The 19,145-nt window shown below is 41.7% G+C and overlaps 1 protein-coding gene across 1 annotated transcript in view; it reads right to left on the reverse strand.

Annotated features, from left to right (window-relative positions):
• The window catches only part of PARP12 (poly(ADP-ribose) polymerase family member 12), a 65,261-nt gene that overhangs the window by 16,853 nt on the left and 29,263 nt on the right, over positions 1-19,145 (reverse strand). Inside the window, exons 6-8 of the mRNA XM_058297467.1 lie at positions 10,168-10,363; positions 2,348-2,486; positions 423-519 (exon numbers count right to left, since the gene is read on the reverse strand). Of these exons, the coding sequence (XP_058153450.1) occupies positions 423-519; positions 2,348-2,486; positions 10,168-10,363 (432 nt within the window). The remainder of the gene's footprint in view (positions 1-422; positions 520-2,347; positions 2,487-10,167; positions 10,364-19,145) is intronic.

Raw genomic sequence — 19,145 nt, forward strand, 5'->3', positions numbered from 1 at the left:
TTTCCCTTTATTTTATACTGTGTTTAGTTTTTCATTTTGACTAGTATTTTATTAATTGCATCTGCATCATTAGAATAATATATCTAACATTTATCTTCTTATAAATCTGTACTATATCATAAAATACATTCTAATACTATTTGAAATGTATCAAATGTTTAGTTTCACTGATTTCCAGTTTCATGAATTCTCAGCTCTTTCATAATATACCAGTATTAATACCAGCACTTTTGGTATTGAGTGAAAGAAAGCTCGAATACTCACGGAGGAGAGCTGAGCAGAGAAAACTCAGGCACAGAGCTCTGAAGCATTTACTTAAAGCAATAAATCCCCTTTAGTGCTTTCACCAATCTGAGGTAGGTTTTCTTTGCTTACAGCTGAGCACACCCTAACTCATACCAAGTTCCTCAAATGCAACCTACCAGGTCTGCCGCATCTTCACATCCTGTGGAGACACGTATTTGGGTCTCCGGCAAACATTTCTGATTGTGCCATAAAGCAGGTTTTTCTGAACAAAGGCTGAAAAACACATAAAAAATATATATATATATTTATATATACATACTCACATACACACACACACACACACACACGTAATAACCCAAAGGAGGAAAATGCTTTGTAAACACAAAGTAAATGGATTGGAAAACTAATATAAAGGTGGAAGGCCCAGAATTAATCTATTAAAAATAAGGCAGTTTTACACATTTCAAGTATTCATAAAGAAAATAGGTATCCTTAGGAGGCTGGATTTAATGAATACATGAATGATTGGTAATTGACATATCAATCATACATGAGTGCTTTCAAACTGTTCATTCCAATCTTGTTTAAACTATTATTTTGCTTAGTAATTTTTCCCAGCTTGTATATAAAAAGCTTCAGCCCAGCCTGAGACCAAATTACCACATCTTGAGAGGTAGTGGGATTTAAAGTTAATAATTTTACTCTTATGACTGACTTTTTAACTTGACAAAACTGACTCTATAGTATTTCTCAACTGTTTTCAACCTATACTATTTTTAAATAAACATCACCCACCCCTACACCCAATATTCTCAAATTGATTCTGAGGTTCAAGGTGACAAGTGTCCCTCAAATTGAAAATCATGGCTGTCAAGTTTTACCATTTACTTTATTTTTCCCTTTGAGATACTGGGACTGGGGATATAACCAGGGACCTCGTATGTGTGAGCCACATACGACCACTGAGCCACATCGGCTCCCCTGAGTTGGTTCCCTTGTTTGTTTTCTTGTTGTTTTTTCCTTTTTTTTTTTTTAGGAGGCACTGGCAACCGAACCTGGGACCTCCCACATGGGAAGCAGGCTCTCAACCACTTGAGCCACATCTGCTTCACTACCTTTTGCTCTTAAAAGCACAAAACCAGTTTTTTTCCATTAAAAAAAAATTTTTAGTATAAACTGCTACAATGCCTATAGTTTACCTCACTGCACATGTACATAAAAGTATGATCACCTGAGTGTATGTCTTGTAGGTTATGCTGTAGGCTCAGATATTAATCAGGAATGCATACTCCTGTGGGGTCTATCCAGTATTAGTTGGGAGATCATAAACCAGACACAGCTATCTCTCTTCTTCCTCAACCATCCATCAATACTTTGCTACTCAGCATACTTAAACAGGTTTTGATTGGCCTGTTAATCAATCTTAAATGGGCTTTCACTGGTGAAATAAAAAGTTATTCAAGATATATGGACTGGCTAAATACTTGTCAGACACATTCCCTATACTTCCGTAGACAAGACACAGTTGCCTTTTCACTGATGTGGCCTTAAAGATGATACCCAGGTTAAATCCCTAAACAATCCTGTGTCCTGCCTGTCTGATATGACTAACAGGATGGTAATTCTATGTCTGGAATCTTGGCATCTGCCTCAAGTGAATCTTTGGTGACAACAGCCCCTAAATGGTCAGAGTGAAGTCTTCCCTGATCCTCAAGATCAAGTAAGTTGAATGTATTTTTGTTTGTTTAAATGTACTTGCTTCCTAAGAAATATTTAGTTAATAAATACGTACATGTGTTGTCAAGATTTTGGTCTGAGTCTTGCTTTTATTATACCAATTTGTGCGATTATGAGGGGAAAGCTAACTTCTCCTATGGCTACTGTTTTCTTCTCCCCTCACAGCCCCTAGGCATGTTTACATGTCCACCTCCCCTTCGGTTGGACAGCACTTCAGGGACAGGGAGCACAGCTGCCCCTTCCTGCCCAGTACCAGCACATGCCTTCAATGTGTATGTGGAGCTCCTCTGCAGATAGGGTGGAAAAAGCATAATTAACAGGTAGCTGTGGGCTCTCCTAGTGAGCATACTGGGTCAGTACATACCTTTGAAGTCTAACTCATACTCATGCTTTCCAGCCTTGAACTTCAGCACAGCTGCCTGGGCACTGGACCCTGGGGCACTGTATGCCAGGTAGGCCTTCTCCAAGTCACTGCTACTGATGGTCACAGGGTGCACCGTGCCCTGCAAGGAGAAAGCCAGATCCTTCAAGAAGGCCAGACACCACAATGGGGAAGAAAGAGGCTGAGTGGTGTCCACACCACATGTCAGGCAAGCCGATGACAATTTCACGTTGTGAGGGAGGCAAAGGAGAGGCAAGAGGGAGGAGCCAGGGGTGGGACAGAAGAGGGAGGCACAAAAGAGCAGCTAGCATGACTGTCCCCTAAAAATTGCCCTAGAAAATGGAAGACAGTTAATATGGAGCTTTCTAAGCAAGATAACAGGGACAGAAGAAATGGAACAGAGGACATTCTCTTAGAATTGACTTACAATGGATGATACAACTGCTCAAACAAAAGTGGGTGCTCAGATGCTGCTTGACTGATCAGCCTGAGCAACATTGCCTCTTCTTGGTCTCTTTTTGTTCCCACCATCCTCTAATCAAAGTTCAGGTCTCGTCCTTGTTTGTTCTCTTTTTCTGGCCCCTTGGAGAGCTCTTCTATTTTTTTCAATTGTCCCTTCTTACCTTTTTATTATCCATTTTGATCTCTCATCCTTTCTACAATTACCTCCAGAATAGCTAATATTTGGGGTTGGACTGAGTTTGAATTCTGGCTTCCAAACCCTTATACCCTATAACCTCGGCAAGTTATTTTAAACTCTCTGAGTCTAAGTTACCTCAACTACACAACAGGATTAATAATAGTACTGTACTATCTTCAAGGGATTAGAAAAATAATTAAAATAAGGCATGTAAAGCACTTAGCACAGTGCCTGAAATACAAAACACTCAATTCACATTACGAATCATCTTTATTCTTATTAGAATTGATGTTACCCTGATAACTAAAATTAAAGTTATTGAATCTATCACTTCCTCAGTCTTTATCACTCTATCACTATCATCCTAGTTCTCCTAGGTCATTATGTTCAGACACTATGATTAGATCAACAAAAAAAACAAGATCCTTCTCCACCTTCAGGTAACTCAGTGTAGCCGTGAGGGAGGGAGAGACAGAAGTAAACATGTCAATTCTTCAGCTCAAAGAAGGGCAGAGGTCTTCATAGAGTGCCGTTAAGAGCAGAGAAAAGCATTACTGAGAATGACCAAGATTGCGAGGGAACCAGCGAACCCTGCTTTACCTCGAGGCTACACTGTTAGGCTAGAATAGCAAAGGAAGAAAATATGGAATAGGAGGCAAAGATATCTTTCTGGACATCAAAGGGAAAAAAAAGGGGGAGAAATCCTTCTCATTTTGGCCTGAGTAAAGTAAGGAAGTTAAGCAAGGAGTAGGGAGAAACAAAGAAAAACAGATACATATCACTTCCCACCCCCCAAAACCTTAAGTCAAAATCCCTTGGGGAGGGAAGCAGACTTGGCCCAGTGGATAGGGCGTCCGTCTACCACATGGGAGGTCCGCGGTTCAAACCCCGGGCCTCCTTGACCCATATGGAGCTGGCCCACGCGCAGTGCTGATGCGCACAAAGAGTGCCCTGCCATGCAGGGGTGCTCCCGCGTAGGGGAGCCCCATGCACAAGGAGTGTGCCCCATAAGGAGGGCCACCCAGCGCGAAAGGAAGTGCAGCCTGCCCAAGAATGGGGCCGCACACATGGAGAGCTGAACGCAGCAAGATGACGCAACAAAAAGAGACACAGATTCCCATGCCACTGACAACAACAGAAGCGGACAAAAGAAGACACGCAGCAAATGGACACAGAGAACAGACAACTGGGGTGGGGGGGGAAGGGGAGAGAAATAAATAAAAAATAAATCTTAAAAAAAAAAAATCCCTTGGGGAGTTGGAGGTAGGGGATGCAACTAGTAGAGCAGAAACTAAAAAACAAAAATTTTTAAATAAAATCCCCCAACTGGAGGTCTGTAAGGAGAAATCAACGATGGCCAGCCACAGTGTTTTAAACTAAGGAAGGTTCTGAGTTTAGCTCTTTGGGGCTCCAGTAAGATGACATCTGGAGAAGTTCCCACATGGCCTGTAGCAGCAGGTGGCTGAAGTGCCAATTGTAAGTCAAGGGGACATGCAGCATCAGTGAGGGCCAAGGCAACAGGGAGGTCCATGAGCCCCGACCAGGGAGAGGCAGCAGACCACAGCAGCTGTGTACTACAGGGGCAGAGACCTGCACGGTAAGCAGTGATCAGAGAGACAAGAGGCACGAGGCTCTCCATGCCAATCGCCCTGCCTTTAGAGACAGAGGAGACTCCCCTGTACACCCAAAGCCTTCTCAGACAAGACCCTCAGACACCAGAAGAGATTTATAGAGAGAGCAAGGTTAAATTTCTGTATTCCTGTAAAGATAGAGGGAAAACACATGAGGAAGAATCCATTAATTACAGGCAAACAAGGTTAAAAAGAAAACCCTCCTCTAGAAAGCATTATCTTAGTGAAATATGGTAAGAAACCACTTATATGAAATGTCTACAATAAGCAAATTCACAGAAACAGAAGGCATATTAGAGGTTACCAGGGGCTGTAGTAAGGAGACAATGGGAAGTTACTGCTTAATGGGTACAGAACTACTCTTTCTGAGGCAGGTTACTATAGGGAAAAGACAACTCACAAGATGGGTCCGGGCAGAGAACGTAGCCAGCAGAGAACATGGCTGGGAGACTCCACCAGGAAACTCCCTGCTACTAAAAATAAAGCCAGAAAAACCCCCACCAAGACCCTGGCCACAAGGTCCCATTTCTCTTTCTGGGGTCAAGGGGAGGCCCCGGATACCTCCAAACAACAGCCTCCCTATTGGCCCACTGAAAGCTAACAGGCAGGGATCATAAGGCAACCAATCAGAACAGCAAACAGCTGGCCCCCCATCAATATTATGAAGAGGGAAGAGGGAAGGTTTTATAAATCCTAATCTGGAGCACCACACATGCGTCTCACCCTGCAGCATGACTGGAGTTGCATACTGTTTTTCTTTTCTTGTTTCTTAATAAACTCTTTAACTCCCTTGCCTACCCTATGGCAGCATGTCCTTAAATTCTTTCATGTGACATAGCCAAAAGCCTAGAAGCCTACAACCCAGAGCATTCCACTAACATTTGGGGTGATGAAATGGTGGTAATGGATGGTGGTGATGGTAGTACAATACTGGGAATATAGCACAACACTGTGAATATAATTAATGCCATTGAAGTGTCCATTTAAAAATGGTTAGAATGGCAAATTTTATGTTTTATATACATGTTACCACAAAAAATTTTTAAAGATCTTCTTCAAATCTCATTAAAACAATAGCAAAGGAATTTTGGAATGCATAAATCCATAAAGACAAAGAATGGGAAATGCAGACAATAGCACATGAGATTTTTGAACAAAATGGAAGGAAAACAAATGAATAAGTGGTGATTTACCAGACCCAAGAAAGCTGAACCTAGTGCCTGCTGGGAGTGTTGAGCTAGGAGGTTCACCACCTTGCACCAAAGAACCCAGAAAGGCTTGGGAACTGGAGACACCCAGAAGCTCCAAGACTTGTTTAAAGCGTGAACAAGAAGCAGTCAGAGTCAACCAGCACCCCAAAGGTATTTACCCTCTGGAGAGATGGAACTGGAAGGACCCCAGTCTGGCAGAGCCTGGTTAAGAGTGGGAGGGCAAAGTCACTCTGAAAACAAGGAGATAATGCAAACAAACTCTGTCTGAGGAACAGGGAAGCCCCTCCAGGTTCCCAAAAAGCCAGCAGCCAGGTTGACCCCCACCCAGATAGGACTCCAAAGGACTCCTAGAGCAATGGCCAAATCAGAAAATAAAGCTGCCATGTGTTCACTGTGCATCAGAGCACAGGATGTGTGAATTGTGCTAGAGGGATACTCAGGAGGGCAGAGCAGTGAGGCCACAGAGGTATGTAGGGACAGACCACAGCAAGGCAGATGATGCCGAGGGCTGCCAAAAAGAGACTTGAAAGCCACATGAAGAACCCAGAAGGTACTCCAAAGACAAAGGACAGATACCAGTGGGTATTTCACAGAGGTAAAGCATGTTAGAGAGGTCTCTCTGGCTACAGCACATGGATGGCTTTGCAGCGGCAAAGACCAAAAGCCCCAGGAAGCATATGAGGAGGCTGTTAGCAGCAACAGAAGGACAAGGAAAGGCTTCAGGTGTGATAGGGGTGAGGAAGAAGGGCAGGTGTAGACAAATAATTTCTGATGGTGAAATCTAGTCTTGATGTCCTGATTTGACAGTGAGCAAGAGGGTGATGTCTAAGAGGATTGCCAGGCTCCTGGCCCAGAGGTAGGAAACATGTACAGGGGAAAATGGATGGAAGGTAAACTATGAGGTTTAGTTCAGGTCAGCTCTGAACTTTGCACAGGGCATCCAGGAGAAATATCAGGCAGGGATCTAGATTCACAAATCTGGGAAGCAGACTTGGCCCAATGGTTAGGGTGTCCGTCTATCAAATGGGAGGTCCGGCAGTTCAAACCCCAGGCTCCCTTGACCCTTGTGGAGCTGGCCCATGCGTAGTGCTGATGCGCACAGGGAGTGCCGTGCCACGCAGGGGTGTCCCCCGCATAGGGGAGCCCCACGCGCAAGGAGTGCGCCCCATAAGGAGAGCTGCCCAGCACAAAAGAAAGTTCAGCCTGCCCATGAATGGCACCGCACACATGGAGAGCTGACACAACAAGATGATGCAACAAAAAGAAACACAGATTCTCGTGCCACTGACAAAAGAAGCGGACAAAGAACACACAGCAAATAAGACACCGAGAACAGACAACTGGCGTCGGGGGGAGAAGGGGAGAGAAATAAATACATAAATAAATCTTTTAAAAAAACCAAAAAACAGATTCATAAATCTGAAATTTGAAGAGGAATTAGAGATTAGAGATTTCAACAGTGCCACCACTGTCAAAGAACCCTTGAGATCACCCAAACACACAAGTGGAAAATCGGAGTATGGGCAGGACCCCTGGGGAAACTCCAACATTTACAAAGGGGAGTAGAAAAAAAGGCACCCAAGAAGGAGACAGAGGAGGAGCACTGAGAAGGGCAGAGAGACAGGAGTTAAGAGGGAGTGGGCAACAGGCTCAGCAAAGGCCAGAAAGGCTGCTAGAATAGCAAATGGGTCTCTGCTCTCTGCCTTCAGTCTGGCTGGAGCCCACCTGCATAGGCGGTTCCATGAATACTGACAGATAAACTAGTAATGGGGGTAGAAGTCATTTCAGCAAGTGGAGGAAAAAATAAATGGAAGTCTTTCCTTTTAAACAGTGATAGAAAAAAAGTAAATAAACAAACAGTGATGGGTGGGTCCCTTGGGATCCTCAGAGTTTGGGTACAGAAGAACAAAGATGTGTTGGGCTTTTAGATAAAGGCAAAGGACAGCATAAGAAAGGGAGGAATGCAAAAGATAAGTTGACAAGAGAAGCCTGTATAGAATGATTTAAAAAGGATACAGGACAGAGTAATGCATCCTGGACCTCAACACCTAAGAAGTGAAGGAAAATTTTGGTGGGTTGAGAACAAGAATATCTTTATGTACCTGATTGTTAGGTGGGGAAGAAGCTACGATCAGAAATCTTCGAGTAAATCCTGAGCTCAAACAGAAAAGAACCTCAATTTTCTAAGAATCAAGAGAAAAGTGTTTTGAACAGGCAATTAGAAGAAAGCCAAGGCAGCAACCAAAATACAGGTTATGTCAGAAGTGTGTGGGAAATGACCAACTAGAATGGAGCAATCGCTGTCAGGCTAATGGTGCAAAATGAGACCAGTCCTCTGAAGCCCACTCATCCATGTCCACACCCCACCAAAACACAGGTATATCAATACATAAAATTCATCTCCCCAAATTCTCAAACTGTTCTAAAAGAGTTTTTGACTTAAACTGACTACGTTGTAATAAAGGAGCAACAGCATAAAAAAGAAAAGGGGAAAACTCTAAGTCTGTGTTGCCTGTTCCCCAGTCCCCAAAAGTGTGACAACCCAGTTTGGGAAGCCACTTCCGGAACCACAGTTTTGTCCATGGTGCCCTCAGGGCCCCATCTTCCCATCAGCTTGCAGGGAGCTTGTCTCCACCCCTACCTCAGAAGTCGACAAATCAATCAACACAATGTAAGTTATCTCTGCATCTGTCACCAACTTTTATTCCATCTTGTCACAAGAAGCCTGATCCATGGAACTTGATTAGCAGGTCATCCTGTCCTCGGCATACAGCCTCTTTCCTCATGCTCCTGACCAGCCCTGGAGCGATGCTAGAGAACCTCTCTCGAATGCTACATGCTTTACAACAGTCCCTGAACAAGATTCACACGGCAAATAAGCAGAGACCTGGATGTCCTAGAGGGAAGGAAGATGACAGGAAGAGAGGGAGGATGGAAAAGCAGATGAGAGAAGGCTGGTGTTGGGAATAAACGAGTAGAGGGAAAATGAGGCCTAAGTCAATGAATGACAGCTGAGAATGGTGATCTCCAAGTGAGCAGCAGGTCTTGGGGCAGCACTACCTTTCTCATTCAATCAATGTGTATTTATTAGTACATACTATGTATCAAGAATCATTCTAGGCAGGAGGATACATCATTGGCAAAAGAGAGAAAGAGCTCCTGCCCTCAGGGAGCTTATATTAAAGCACTGTCAGAGGGAAAATATTCTAAGTGCAGTTAAGACCAAGAAAACTTAAGCTTCAATAAAGTTTTTTACAACCCAAAAGAATTTTAAAAATCTATCAGACCAAATATTATAATTTGCAATTTGGAAAGTGTGCTCCTAACATGTGTACCCATAGAAGTGACCATAAAATGACCTTTTAATCTGCTCCATCCATGGACATCTTCAAATAATTGACAGGAATAGTTACTCATTCCAGAATCCAAATCAGTCCTTGGTATAAATCAATTTTCTTACACTTGACCACCTTCTATAAAGTTGCTATTACAGAAAGTTCAGAAAGCCAGCTTTAGAAAATCTTAAAATGTATGCTACAGCCACAAAAACAGCACAGGCACTCTGGAGTTACCTGTTCAACAAGTAAACAGGCATTTTTCTACCCCACTGAACACAAACCAATGAAGAAACATGATCTCACTACAATTTTCAGTCATTCAGTTCTCAGTAGCCAATAGCAGCTATCTAATCATTTAAAGAGGAAATCTCGGACGGTGGACTTGGCCCAGTGGTTAGGGCGTCCGTCTACCACATGGGAGGTCCGCGGTTAAAACCCCAGGCCTCCTTGACCCGTGTGGAGCTGGCCCATGTGCAGTGCTGATGTGCGCAAGGAGTGCCCTGCCATGCAGGGGTGTCCCCACATAGGGGAGTCCCACGTGCAAGGAGTGCGCCCCGTAAGGAGAGCCACCCAGAGTGAAAGAAAGTTCAGCCTGCCCAGGAATGGCGCCACACACACAGAGAAGTGACACAACAAGATGACGCAAGAAAAAAAAAGAAACACAGATTCCTGTACCACTGACAACAACAAAAGAGGACAAAGAAGGCGCAGCAAATAGACATGGAAAACAGACAACTGGAGTGGGAGGGGGGAGGGGAGAGAAATAAATAAATCTTTAAAAAAAAAAAGAGGAAATCTCATAAAAAGGTACTCCAAATTACTTATTTTTGCTGTAATTCCCCAAAAGCAAGAGTGTCATAAACAGGTATTTTTGAGTCCACCAAGGACTTTCTCTGTAACAATCCTCGAGGTTACATTTAGAAAGGCTCCTCTATCATAAATTCTCAGGAGAAAACACTTGTTCTCTTTCCATCACACTTACTTGTCTTCCATATTCCTGCCAAGAACCAAGCTCATCACTCCAGTACCAAATCCACTGGGTTGTGAGGATGAAGTGTGGAGGTTTTGTGACCGAGGAGGCCGTGGACAGGCGGCGAGCCTGGGCACTGCCGTACAACATGGAGTCAAAGTCCAGACAATCAAAGTGCAGGTTCTTGACTGACTCAGCACACAGGACCCTGCAAACACAAAAAATGACCAGCCAAATGAACACAAATCCAACCCCCTCAATTTTCACTTGCGATTCTAAAACTTAAGGCTGGTAAATGCCAACATAAATGTGATATGCATATTTTTTTATGTTGCCATGGGGGAAAAGTGGTTTTTTAAGATCAGTTTTGATGTACAAAAATTTTAAAACCAAGGTAAAATGAAAGATCAGTTATCCTGAAAATTCCTTCTATATAAAATGTAGAAAAACATTGTTTAAAATATTCTTTTAAAAAATGTTCCACTGAGCTGGCAGAAAAGAAAGAGAAATCCTTAGAGGCTAAAAATAACAGCAGTTGACATATACTGAGTGTTTACTGTGAGCCAGATCCTATACTAAGTATTTTCATTAAAAGTTTTTTAAATTGAAGTATATTATTCATACATGAACATACATAAATAATAAGTTTATAGTAAAACTTGTGACTTACAAAACAAACAGGGCTCCCATATATCACCCCACAACTAACACCTTGCATTGTTGTAAAACATTTTTAGCAAACTATGAAAGAGCATTGTCAAAATATTACTACTACCTATAGCTAATATCTTATATTTGTTGTATTTTCCCACCAACTTACCCAATAATTAACACCCTGTACTAGTATTATATATTTGTTATAGTTCATGAGAGAACATTCTCATTTTGTTCTGTTAAATGACAGTCCATCTTCCACCAAAAGGTTCACATGGAATTATACAGTCCCATGCTTTGTAAAACCCATTCAATGTGTACAATGAGTGGCTCTCATTTTGATTAGAGGTGTTCTGTCATCACCTCAATTTTAGAACGTTTTCATTACTCTAAACCTGTATTAAGTACTTTATGTGTACTAACAAATTTAGACTTCCTAACTATGTGGTTGAGACTATTCTCCCCATTTTACAGATGGAAAACAGAAAGGTTAAGAAACCTATCCAAGGTCTAACAGCTAATAGGTTGTAAACCTGGGGGTTAAGTCAAGCAGTTTGGCCGTAGAGCCTGACTCTTAACCACTAGGATAAGACTCCCTTTCTAAATGCTCTACTGCTCATCGCTATATGCCATTCCCTAGGAAGGGACCATGAAATTATATTGGGCTTCAAATTTCGGGGAGTTCTGGATCACAGAGTGTTTCAACAATGGCAATGGAGGGATACTGGTATGGGGTACCAATGACAGGTGATATATGGCTGACAGGGAGCTGTACAGAACATATGTCCAGGGTGCATGGTAATGTTTGGATATACTCATAGTGGCAACAATTAAAAACCACAGTAGGGGGGGTACTGGGTTCCTGGCCAGTGGTGCTCTGTCGTGGTCCCTAGGGGAGCAGCGACAGTCTCCCAGGTACAGTGGCGGGGACCGGGAGGGAGTGAGGGTTCAACAGTGAGCCCCTGATGCTAATGACTATGCTTGTGAGCTGATAAACCCAAAATAAGAACAAGGCCTAGAACAACTTTGTGCCTGGGAATTTCCTCCTGTCAGCCTTCATGTTACTCAAATGTGGCCAGTCTCGAAGCCAAACTCAGCATGTAAATGCAATGCCTTCCCCCCAGCGTGGGACATGACACCCGGGGATGAGCCTCCCTGGCAACGAGGGACCACTATCAACTACCAACTGATGATGCAACTGGAAAATGACCTTATACGGAAGGTTCAATGCGGATCAGCAGAATATCCATGTCTACATAAAATACCATGACTTTAAAATGCTGTTTGACCTAAAGTAAGGGGGAAATGGAAAGGAGAAATGAGTTTATATGGCTACGAGTTTCTAAAAAAGAGTCTGGAGGCTGGCAGAAGGTTTGCCCTCATGCACAACTGAGCAGAGTCAGAGAGACAGATAAAGCAGAAACAACCCCCAGATATTGGTTCCTTTGAGGGCTAAAGAGACCCACGGGAGTTATGGTCATGGCCGATGGGGTTAACTACCAGGGCAGATGGCCCCTCTTTGGAAATGGTGTTTATGTGTGATGAATCTGGACTCAGATGGGATCTCCCTTCATAAGACTTTCATGCCAATGTGCTGGAGGTGCAGTTAATGTTGGGGTTTAAGATATATATTTAGGGGATTTGAATCTCTGGACTGACAATGTGATAGCCAGATCCTGAGCCTCAACAGACTCCAGCACCTACAATCTGATTTATTGGACTTACCACACTCAGCTAAGATGGAGTTGAAGAAGGACAACCACCACACCATGGAGCCTAGAGTGATTACAACTGAAAATGGGAGGATTGCATCCAGCATCCAGGTGGAATCTGACCCTCCTCTTGACATAGAGGTGCAATGGACACAACCAATCCAATGTCCACATAGAAGAGGTGGCATTGGAATGGGAAAAGTGGACATAGTGGACGAAGGGTATGGGGAAAGGCAGGAAGAGATGAGAGGTGGAGGCGTCTTTGGGACATGGAGCGGCCCTGGATGGTACTTCAGAGGCAATCACCGGACATTGTAAATCCTCACAGGGCCCACTGGATGGAATGGAGGAGAGTATGGGCTATGATGTGAACCAATGTATATGAGGTGCAGAGGTGCCCAAAGATGTACTTACAAAATCCAATGGATGTGTCATGATGATGGGAACGAGTGTTGTTGGGGGGGGAAGGGGGGGTGGGGGGATGGGGTTGAATGGGACCTAACATATATATTTTTAATGTAATATTATTACAAAGTCAATAAAAAATAAAATTAAAAATAAAAAAAAATAAAAATAAATAAAAATAAAAAAAATAAATGCTCTACTGCCTAAAACCAGAGAGGTAAGTAGATAGTAAAGCAAGTGGCTATACAAGGGCAGTGTCAATGAGAAATAACAAAGAGCCCTGTTTTTAACAGCAAAGTAGAAACGAGAGAGAAAATGTAGGGCCTGAGTAAGGAAGGGAGTCAAATCAAAAGAGATATTTCTGCATAAAAGTCAAGGTCCTCAAAAGCTACATACCCTTTAAAAGGGAGGCAAGGTAAAGGAATCTGACTTACAAAGAGTCAGCAAAGGAATTTCCCTGCATCTGCATCCATCATCACAGATAAAGGAGCAAAAAATTCCTCCCTGAACATTCACAAACCACAAGCTGGGTCTCTAAAGGTTTTATGCTGATTCTCTTTCAATGACATATAAGAAACTAACAGACTACGGGATAAGATTTAATTTTTTAAAAGATGTAAAGTGGTAAGGCCCAGAGAGGCAAACACAACCTCTCTGGAGGTTTATATCTTCAACCCAGGCCTCAAAAGAATTTCCACAGATAAAGTTTAAAACATGAGCTCACAATCAAATAAATCATAAAACATGTAGAAATAAAACACTATGAGTAAGGGTATTTTCAGGACTTGAAGTTGTCCTGGGTGTTACTGCAGGGACAGATGCTGGACACTGTATTTCGTGCCATGGCCCACTGGGTGGACTGCGGAAGAGTATAAACCACAATGTAAACCACTACCCATGCGGCGCAGCAGTGCTCCAAAATGTATTCACCAAATGGAATGAATGTGCCATGATGATGAGAGAGGTTGTTAATGTGGGAGGAGTGGGGTGATGGTGGTGGGGGATATATGGGGACCTCATATTTTTTTAATGTAACATTTAAGAATAAAGGAAAAAAATAAATTCAATGGAGGGTATCATAAAAAAACACAACTATGAGTCAAAGTCAATAAAAACAAACCAAAACCATCAAAGTCTACACACATGACAGTTATCAGGGGCAAATATACAGTATGTGTAGCAGTTTGTTATTTTTATCAATCCCAAAAATAGATATTGGATTATGTTTGTAAACTGGTCTGCTCCTTTGGATTAGGTTGGACTGGATTCAGGGTTTTCACTTTTACTTGATTAAATAATGATTAAGACTTTGATTGGGCCATGTCAGTAGGTCACTGAGTCCTGCCCCCTTGGTGGGCGGGGACTCAGAGAAAACAACATGGCAGAAGAGAAAGTTAGAGTTTTTAATGCTGGAGGCCCAGGAAGTAAATACACAGAGAAGCAGATATGTGAGGAAAGAGAGAAGGCTCCATTAGACACAGCAGAAGCCCCAGAAAGAGAGATGAGGTATCAGCCTGATAGTCTACAGCTGGCCTTGTGGAGAGAGCAGAGCAGCTGAGCGCGGAGAGAAATGAGCACCAAGAAAGAAACAAGACTTATTCCGGCCTACAGCTGATATTGAAAGAAACTAGGGCCGCAGAGCCTTAAGTGGAAGAGGAAGCCTGAACCCTTGCAGACATCAGTAGCCATCTTGCTGCAACAAGTGGCAAAATACTTTGTTGAGGGAAGTGACTATGCTTTATGGCCTGGCAACTGTAAGTTTCTACCCCAAATAAATACCCTTTAAAAAAACCACCTGATTTCTGGTACTTTGCATCAGCACCCCTTTGGCTGACTAATATAGTATAGAAGAAGTGTTTTAAAAAATTAAATTGGGTAGCAAAATTGTGAGTAAGGATCAAGAGACTAAAAGAGCTGAACAAGTAAATTTGAAGGAAAAAAAGTAGAACTTTTTAAAGTAAATAGTATCGTATCTGAAATAAAAAACCACAGTGGATGGGACAAATTTTATCTCAGACAAGGTTGAGTAAGTGAACAGGGATGCTAAGGTGAAGAAATTTTCCTTAAATAGAGTAGGGAAATAAAAGAGAACTTAAGAGATACATAAAAAATAAAGTGAGATCTTAACATATGCCTAATCGGAGGTCCAGAAGATAATAGTGATAACGGGAGAGAAATAAACTTTAAGAGATCATGCTTAGAAGCTTCTAGAATTGATTAAATATAAAACCTTTGACTCAAAAAATCAATTTACAAGTAGAATTAAAATTAAATCCACACCTAGGCAGATCTTAGTGAAACTGCAGAACACTAAACAACAAGATATTAAAACAGCCCAAGGGGAAAAACAGATAAGCTACATTTTGAGTGACAGCTAACTTCTAAATAGAAGCCATGCAAGTCAGAAACAATGGAATAATAACTTCTAAGCATTAAGAGAAAATCCCCAATGAAGAATGAGGATGAAATAAAGGACACTTTTCTCCCCTCCCCCACCCCACCCTGTTTTTGCTGTGTCCATTTGCTGGGTGATCTTCTGTAACTATTCCTCTTTTTTGTCTTCTCTTCTCATCTTTCTCCTCTAGGATTCAGAGGGATTCAATCCTGGAGACCTCTGATGTTGAGAGAGGTTCCCTGTCAATTGCACCACCTCAGTTCCTGGTCTCTGATGCACTCCACTTTGACTCTCCCCTTCGTTTCTCTTTTGTTGCATCATCATCTTGCTGCATGACTCACTTGCGCGGGCACTGGTTCACCCCACGGGCACTCACATGGGCACTCAGCTCACCATGTGGGCACTAGCTCACCACGCAGGCACGCTTTCTCTTCTTTTTCACCAGGAGATCCCAGGGATTGAACCTGGGTCCTCCCATATGGTAGGCGGAGAGGCCTTATCACTTGAGCCACATCCTCTTCCCATAAAGGATACTTTGAAAAACAGAAAGTACGTTCTCCACCAGACTCTAACTAATGCAAATTCTAAGATGAACTGAAAGTACAAAAAGGATCCATGAAAGGAAGTGTGGCAGTTTGATATTATTGAATTCCAAAAAGAGATATCGATTATGTCTATAAACTGGTCTGTTTCTCTTTGTGCTAAATTCTTTACCTTTGCTTAAATCAAAATGAGAGCTTTGGTTTGACCAAATCCTTAGGGTATGCAAGGCTGAATCCTCTCCCCTTTGGTGGGCTATATAAAAGGACACTCAATCAAGAACATAGAAGTAGAAACACATAGAAACAGAACACAAAGGAAGAGAGATAGCTCCACAGACACAGCAGAAGCCCTGGGAAGAGATGAGCCTGATTGCAGCTGAAGAGAAAAGAGCAGCTGAGAAGCCCAGAGTGATGAGCCTTATGCCAGTTTAGAGCTGAAGCCAGAAGAAACCAGGACCACAGATCTTTAAGAGGAAGAAGGAAGGCTGAACCCTCGCAGATATCACTTGTCATCTTGCTTCAACATGTGGCAACATACTTTGGGTAAGAAAGTACCTCTGATAGTACTTTGAGTTGGACTCTTTAGGGTAAAACCTCTGAACTTAATACAGTCAAAAGGGAACACACCCAGAGGAATAGACCTGTTTACAAACATAATCCAGTATCTATTTTTGGAATTCATAAACAATGCCAAATTGCTACAATGTCCAAGGGAGTTCCAATAAGATTAAGTGCTGAATGCACATCGGAAACTGTGAAGACAAGAAGGCAGTGAAATGAAATATTTAAAGTACTGAAAGAAAACCGTTTCCAAGCAAGAATTTTATATCCAACAAGACTGCCTTTTAAAAGTGAGGGAGAGATAAGACATTCTCAAGATTTTGAAAAAGCTGAAGAAGTTTGTCACCTCAGACCTGCTCTATAAGCAATGCTAAAGGGAGTTCTTCAGACTAAATGGAAAAGAATAGACAGTGGATCAAAGCAGCATAAAGAAATAAAGACTTTTGGTAAGGGCAACAATATAGGTAATTATAAATGTCAGTAATAAAATATTGTGTTTTTTTGGTTTGTAACTCCCTTTTTACTTTTTACAGGTTCTAAAGTGCAAATGCATACAAAGTAATAATAAATCTATGATCTGAGACATACGATGTAAAAAGATATAATCTGTAGCAAGTAAAACAAAAATGTGTAGGGATGAAAGGGTATAGAACAATGTTTGTATCTACTATTGAAGTTAAGTTGGTATCTAGTCAAATATGACTGTTATACATACAGGATGTTAAATTTAAGCTCCATGGTAACTACAAAGAGACTATCTGAAAAATATATACTGAAAAAATGAGAAAGGACAAAAAACAGTATTCTACCAAAAATAAAATAAAATAAGTATTAGAATAGGTATTAATGGAGGGACAAAAAAGGTATAAGGCTTAAAGACCAAAGAGCAAAATGGCAGAAGTCCTGCAATTATTAGTTACTTTAAATGTAAATGGATTAAACTCTCCAGTCAAAAGGCAGAGATTGGCAGAATGGAGAAAAAATCATGACCCAACTACATCCTATTTATGAGAGACTCAACTTAAAGTCAAAGAAACAAGTAAATTGAAAGTGAAAGGATAGGAAAAAAAAGATATGCCGTGTGTATAGTAACTAAGAGAGAGCTGGGGTAGCTATACTAACATTGAATAAAATATACTTTAAGTCAAAAACTGTTGTAAGGGACAAAGAAGATCATTATATACTAATAAAGGGGTCAACTCAACTGGAAAACATAATCTTAAATATGTATGCACCAAAAGGCATAGTCCCAAAATGAATGAAGCAAATATTGTCAGATTTGAAGGAAGAAATAGTAGGAGACTTCAATATACCATTTTTCAATAATAGAAGATCTAGACAAAAGATCAAGGAAAAATTGGACTTGAAAGATATCCTAAACAAACTAGACATATATAGATATTTAGCACAACAGGAGTAGAACACACATTTTTCTCTGGGAGAACATGGATCATTCTCCAGGAAAGACCTTATGTTAGGTCACAAAACAAATCTAAGTAAGTTTAAAAATATTGAAATCATACAATACATATTCTCTAACCACAGCAGAATGAAGCTAAAAATCAGTAACAGAAGGAAAATTGGGAAATCCACAAATATGTGGAAATTAAATCCCACACTCTTAAAAACAATGACTCAAAGGAAAAAATCAAAAGGGAAATTAGGAAGTTTTTTTTTTTTTAGAGATTTATTTTATTTATTTCTCTCCCCTTCCTACCCCGCCACGTTGTCTGCTCTTTGTGTCAACTCGCTGTATGTTCTTCTGTGCCTGCATGCACCCTCGGTGGCACCAGGAAACTGCATGGCTCTTTTGTTATGTCATTTTGCTGCGTCAGCTCCCTGTGTGTGCAGCACGACTCCTGGGTAGGCTGCACTTTTTTCATGAGGGGCGGCTCTCCTTGCAGGGTGCACTCCTTGTGTGTGGGCGCCCCTGTGTGGCAAAGCACTCCTTGCACATGGCAGTTTTGTGCGTGGACCTGCTTACCACATGGGTCAGGAGGGCCTGGGGTCTGAAACCTGAACCCTCCCATATGTAGGTGGACACTCGATCAGCTAAGCCACATCGGCTTCCCAGGAAGTATCTTGAGGCTAATGAAAATGAAAATACAATCTACCAAAACTTATGGGATGCAGCAAAGGCACTGCTGAGAGGGAAACTTATAGCTATAAATGCTTACATTAAAAAGGAAAACTTAAAATGAGTGACCTAAACTCACATCCAGAGGAACCAGAAAAATAAGAGCCAACTAAAACTAAAGATGGCAGAGGGAAAGAAACAGAGATTGGAACGGACATAGATGAAATAGAGAATAAAAAAAAATAACAGAGGGAAGCAGATGTGGCTCAAGCAGTTGGGTGCCTATCTACCACATGGAAGGTTCTGGTTTGGTTCCTGGTACCTCTTAAAGAAGATGAGCAAGACAGTAAGCTGATGCAACAAATGATGCAGCAAGATGACCAAGTGAAGAGACACAGCAAGGAAACACAATGAGAAACATAACAAGCAGGGAGCAGAGGTGGCTCAAATGATTGGGTGACTCCCTCCTACATGGGAGATCCCAGGTTCAGTTACTGGTGCCCCCTAAAAAGAAGACAAACAGCAAGTGCAAATAACGAAGGGGTGGGGAGAAATTAATTAAATAAATATTTTTTAAAAAGGGAGAGAAAGAGAGACAATAAATGAAACCAAAAGCTATTTCTCTGAGGAGATAAAAAATCAGC

Source organism: Dasypus novemcinctus, chromosome 5 (assembly GCF_030445035.2).
Source record: "Dasypus novemcinctus isolate mDasNov1 chromosome 5, mDasNov1.1.hap2, whole genome shotgun sequence".
In the NCBI taxonomy this organism is placed as follows: domain Eukaryota; kingdom Metazoa; phylum Chordata; class Mammalia; order Cingulata; family Dasypodidae; genus Dasypus; species Dasypus novemcinctus.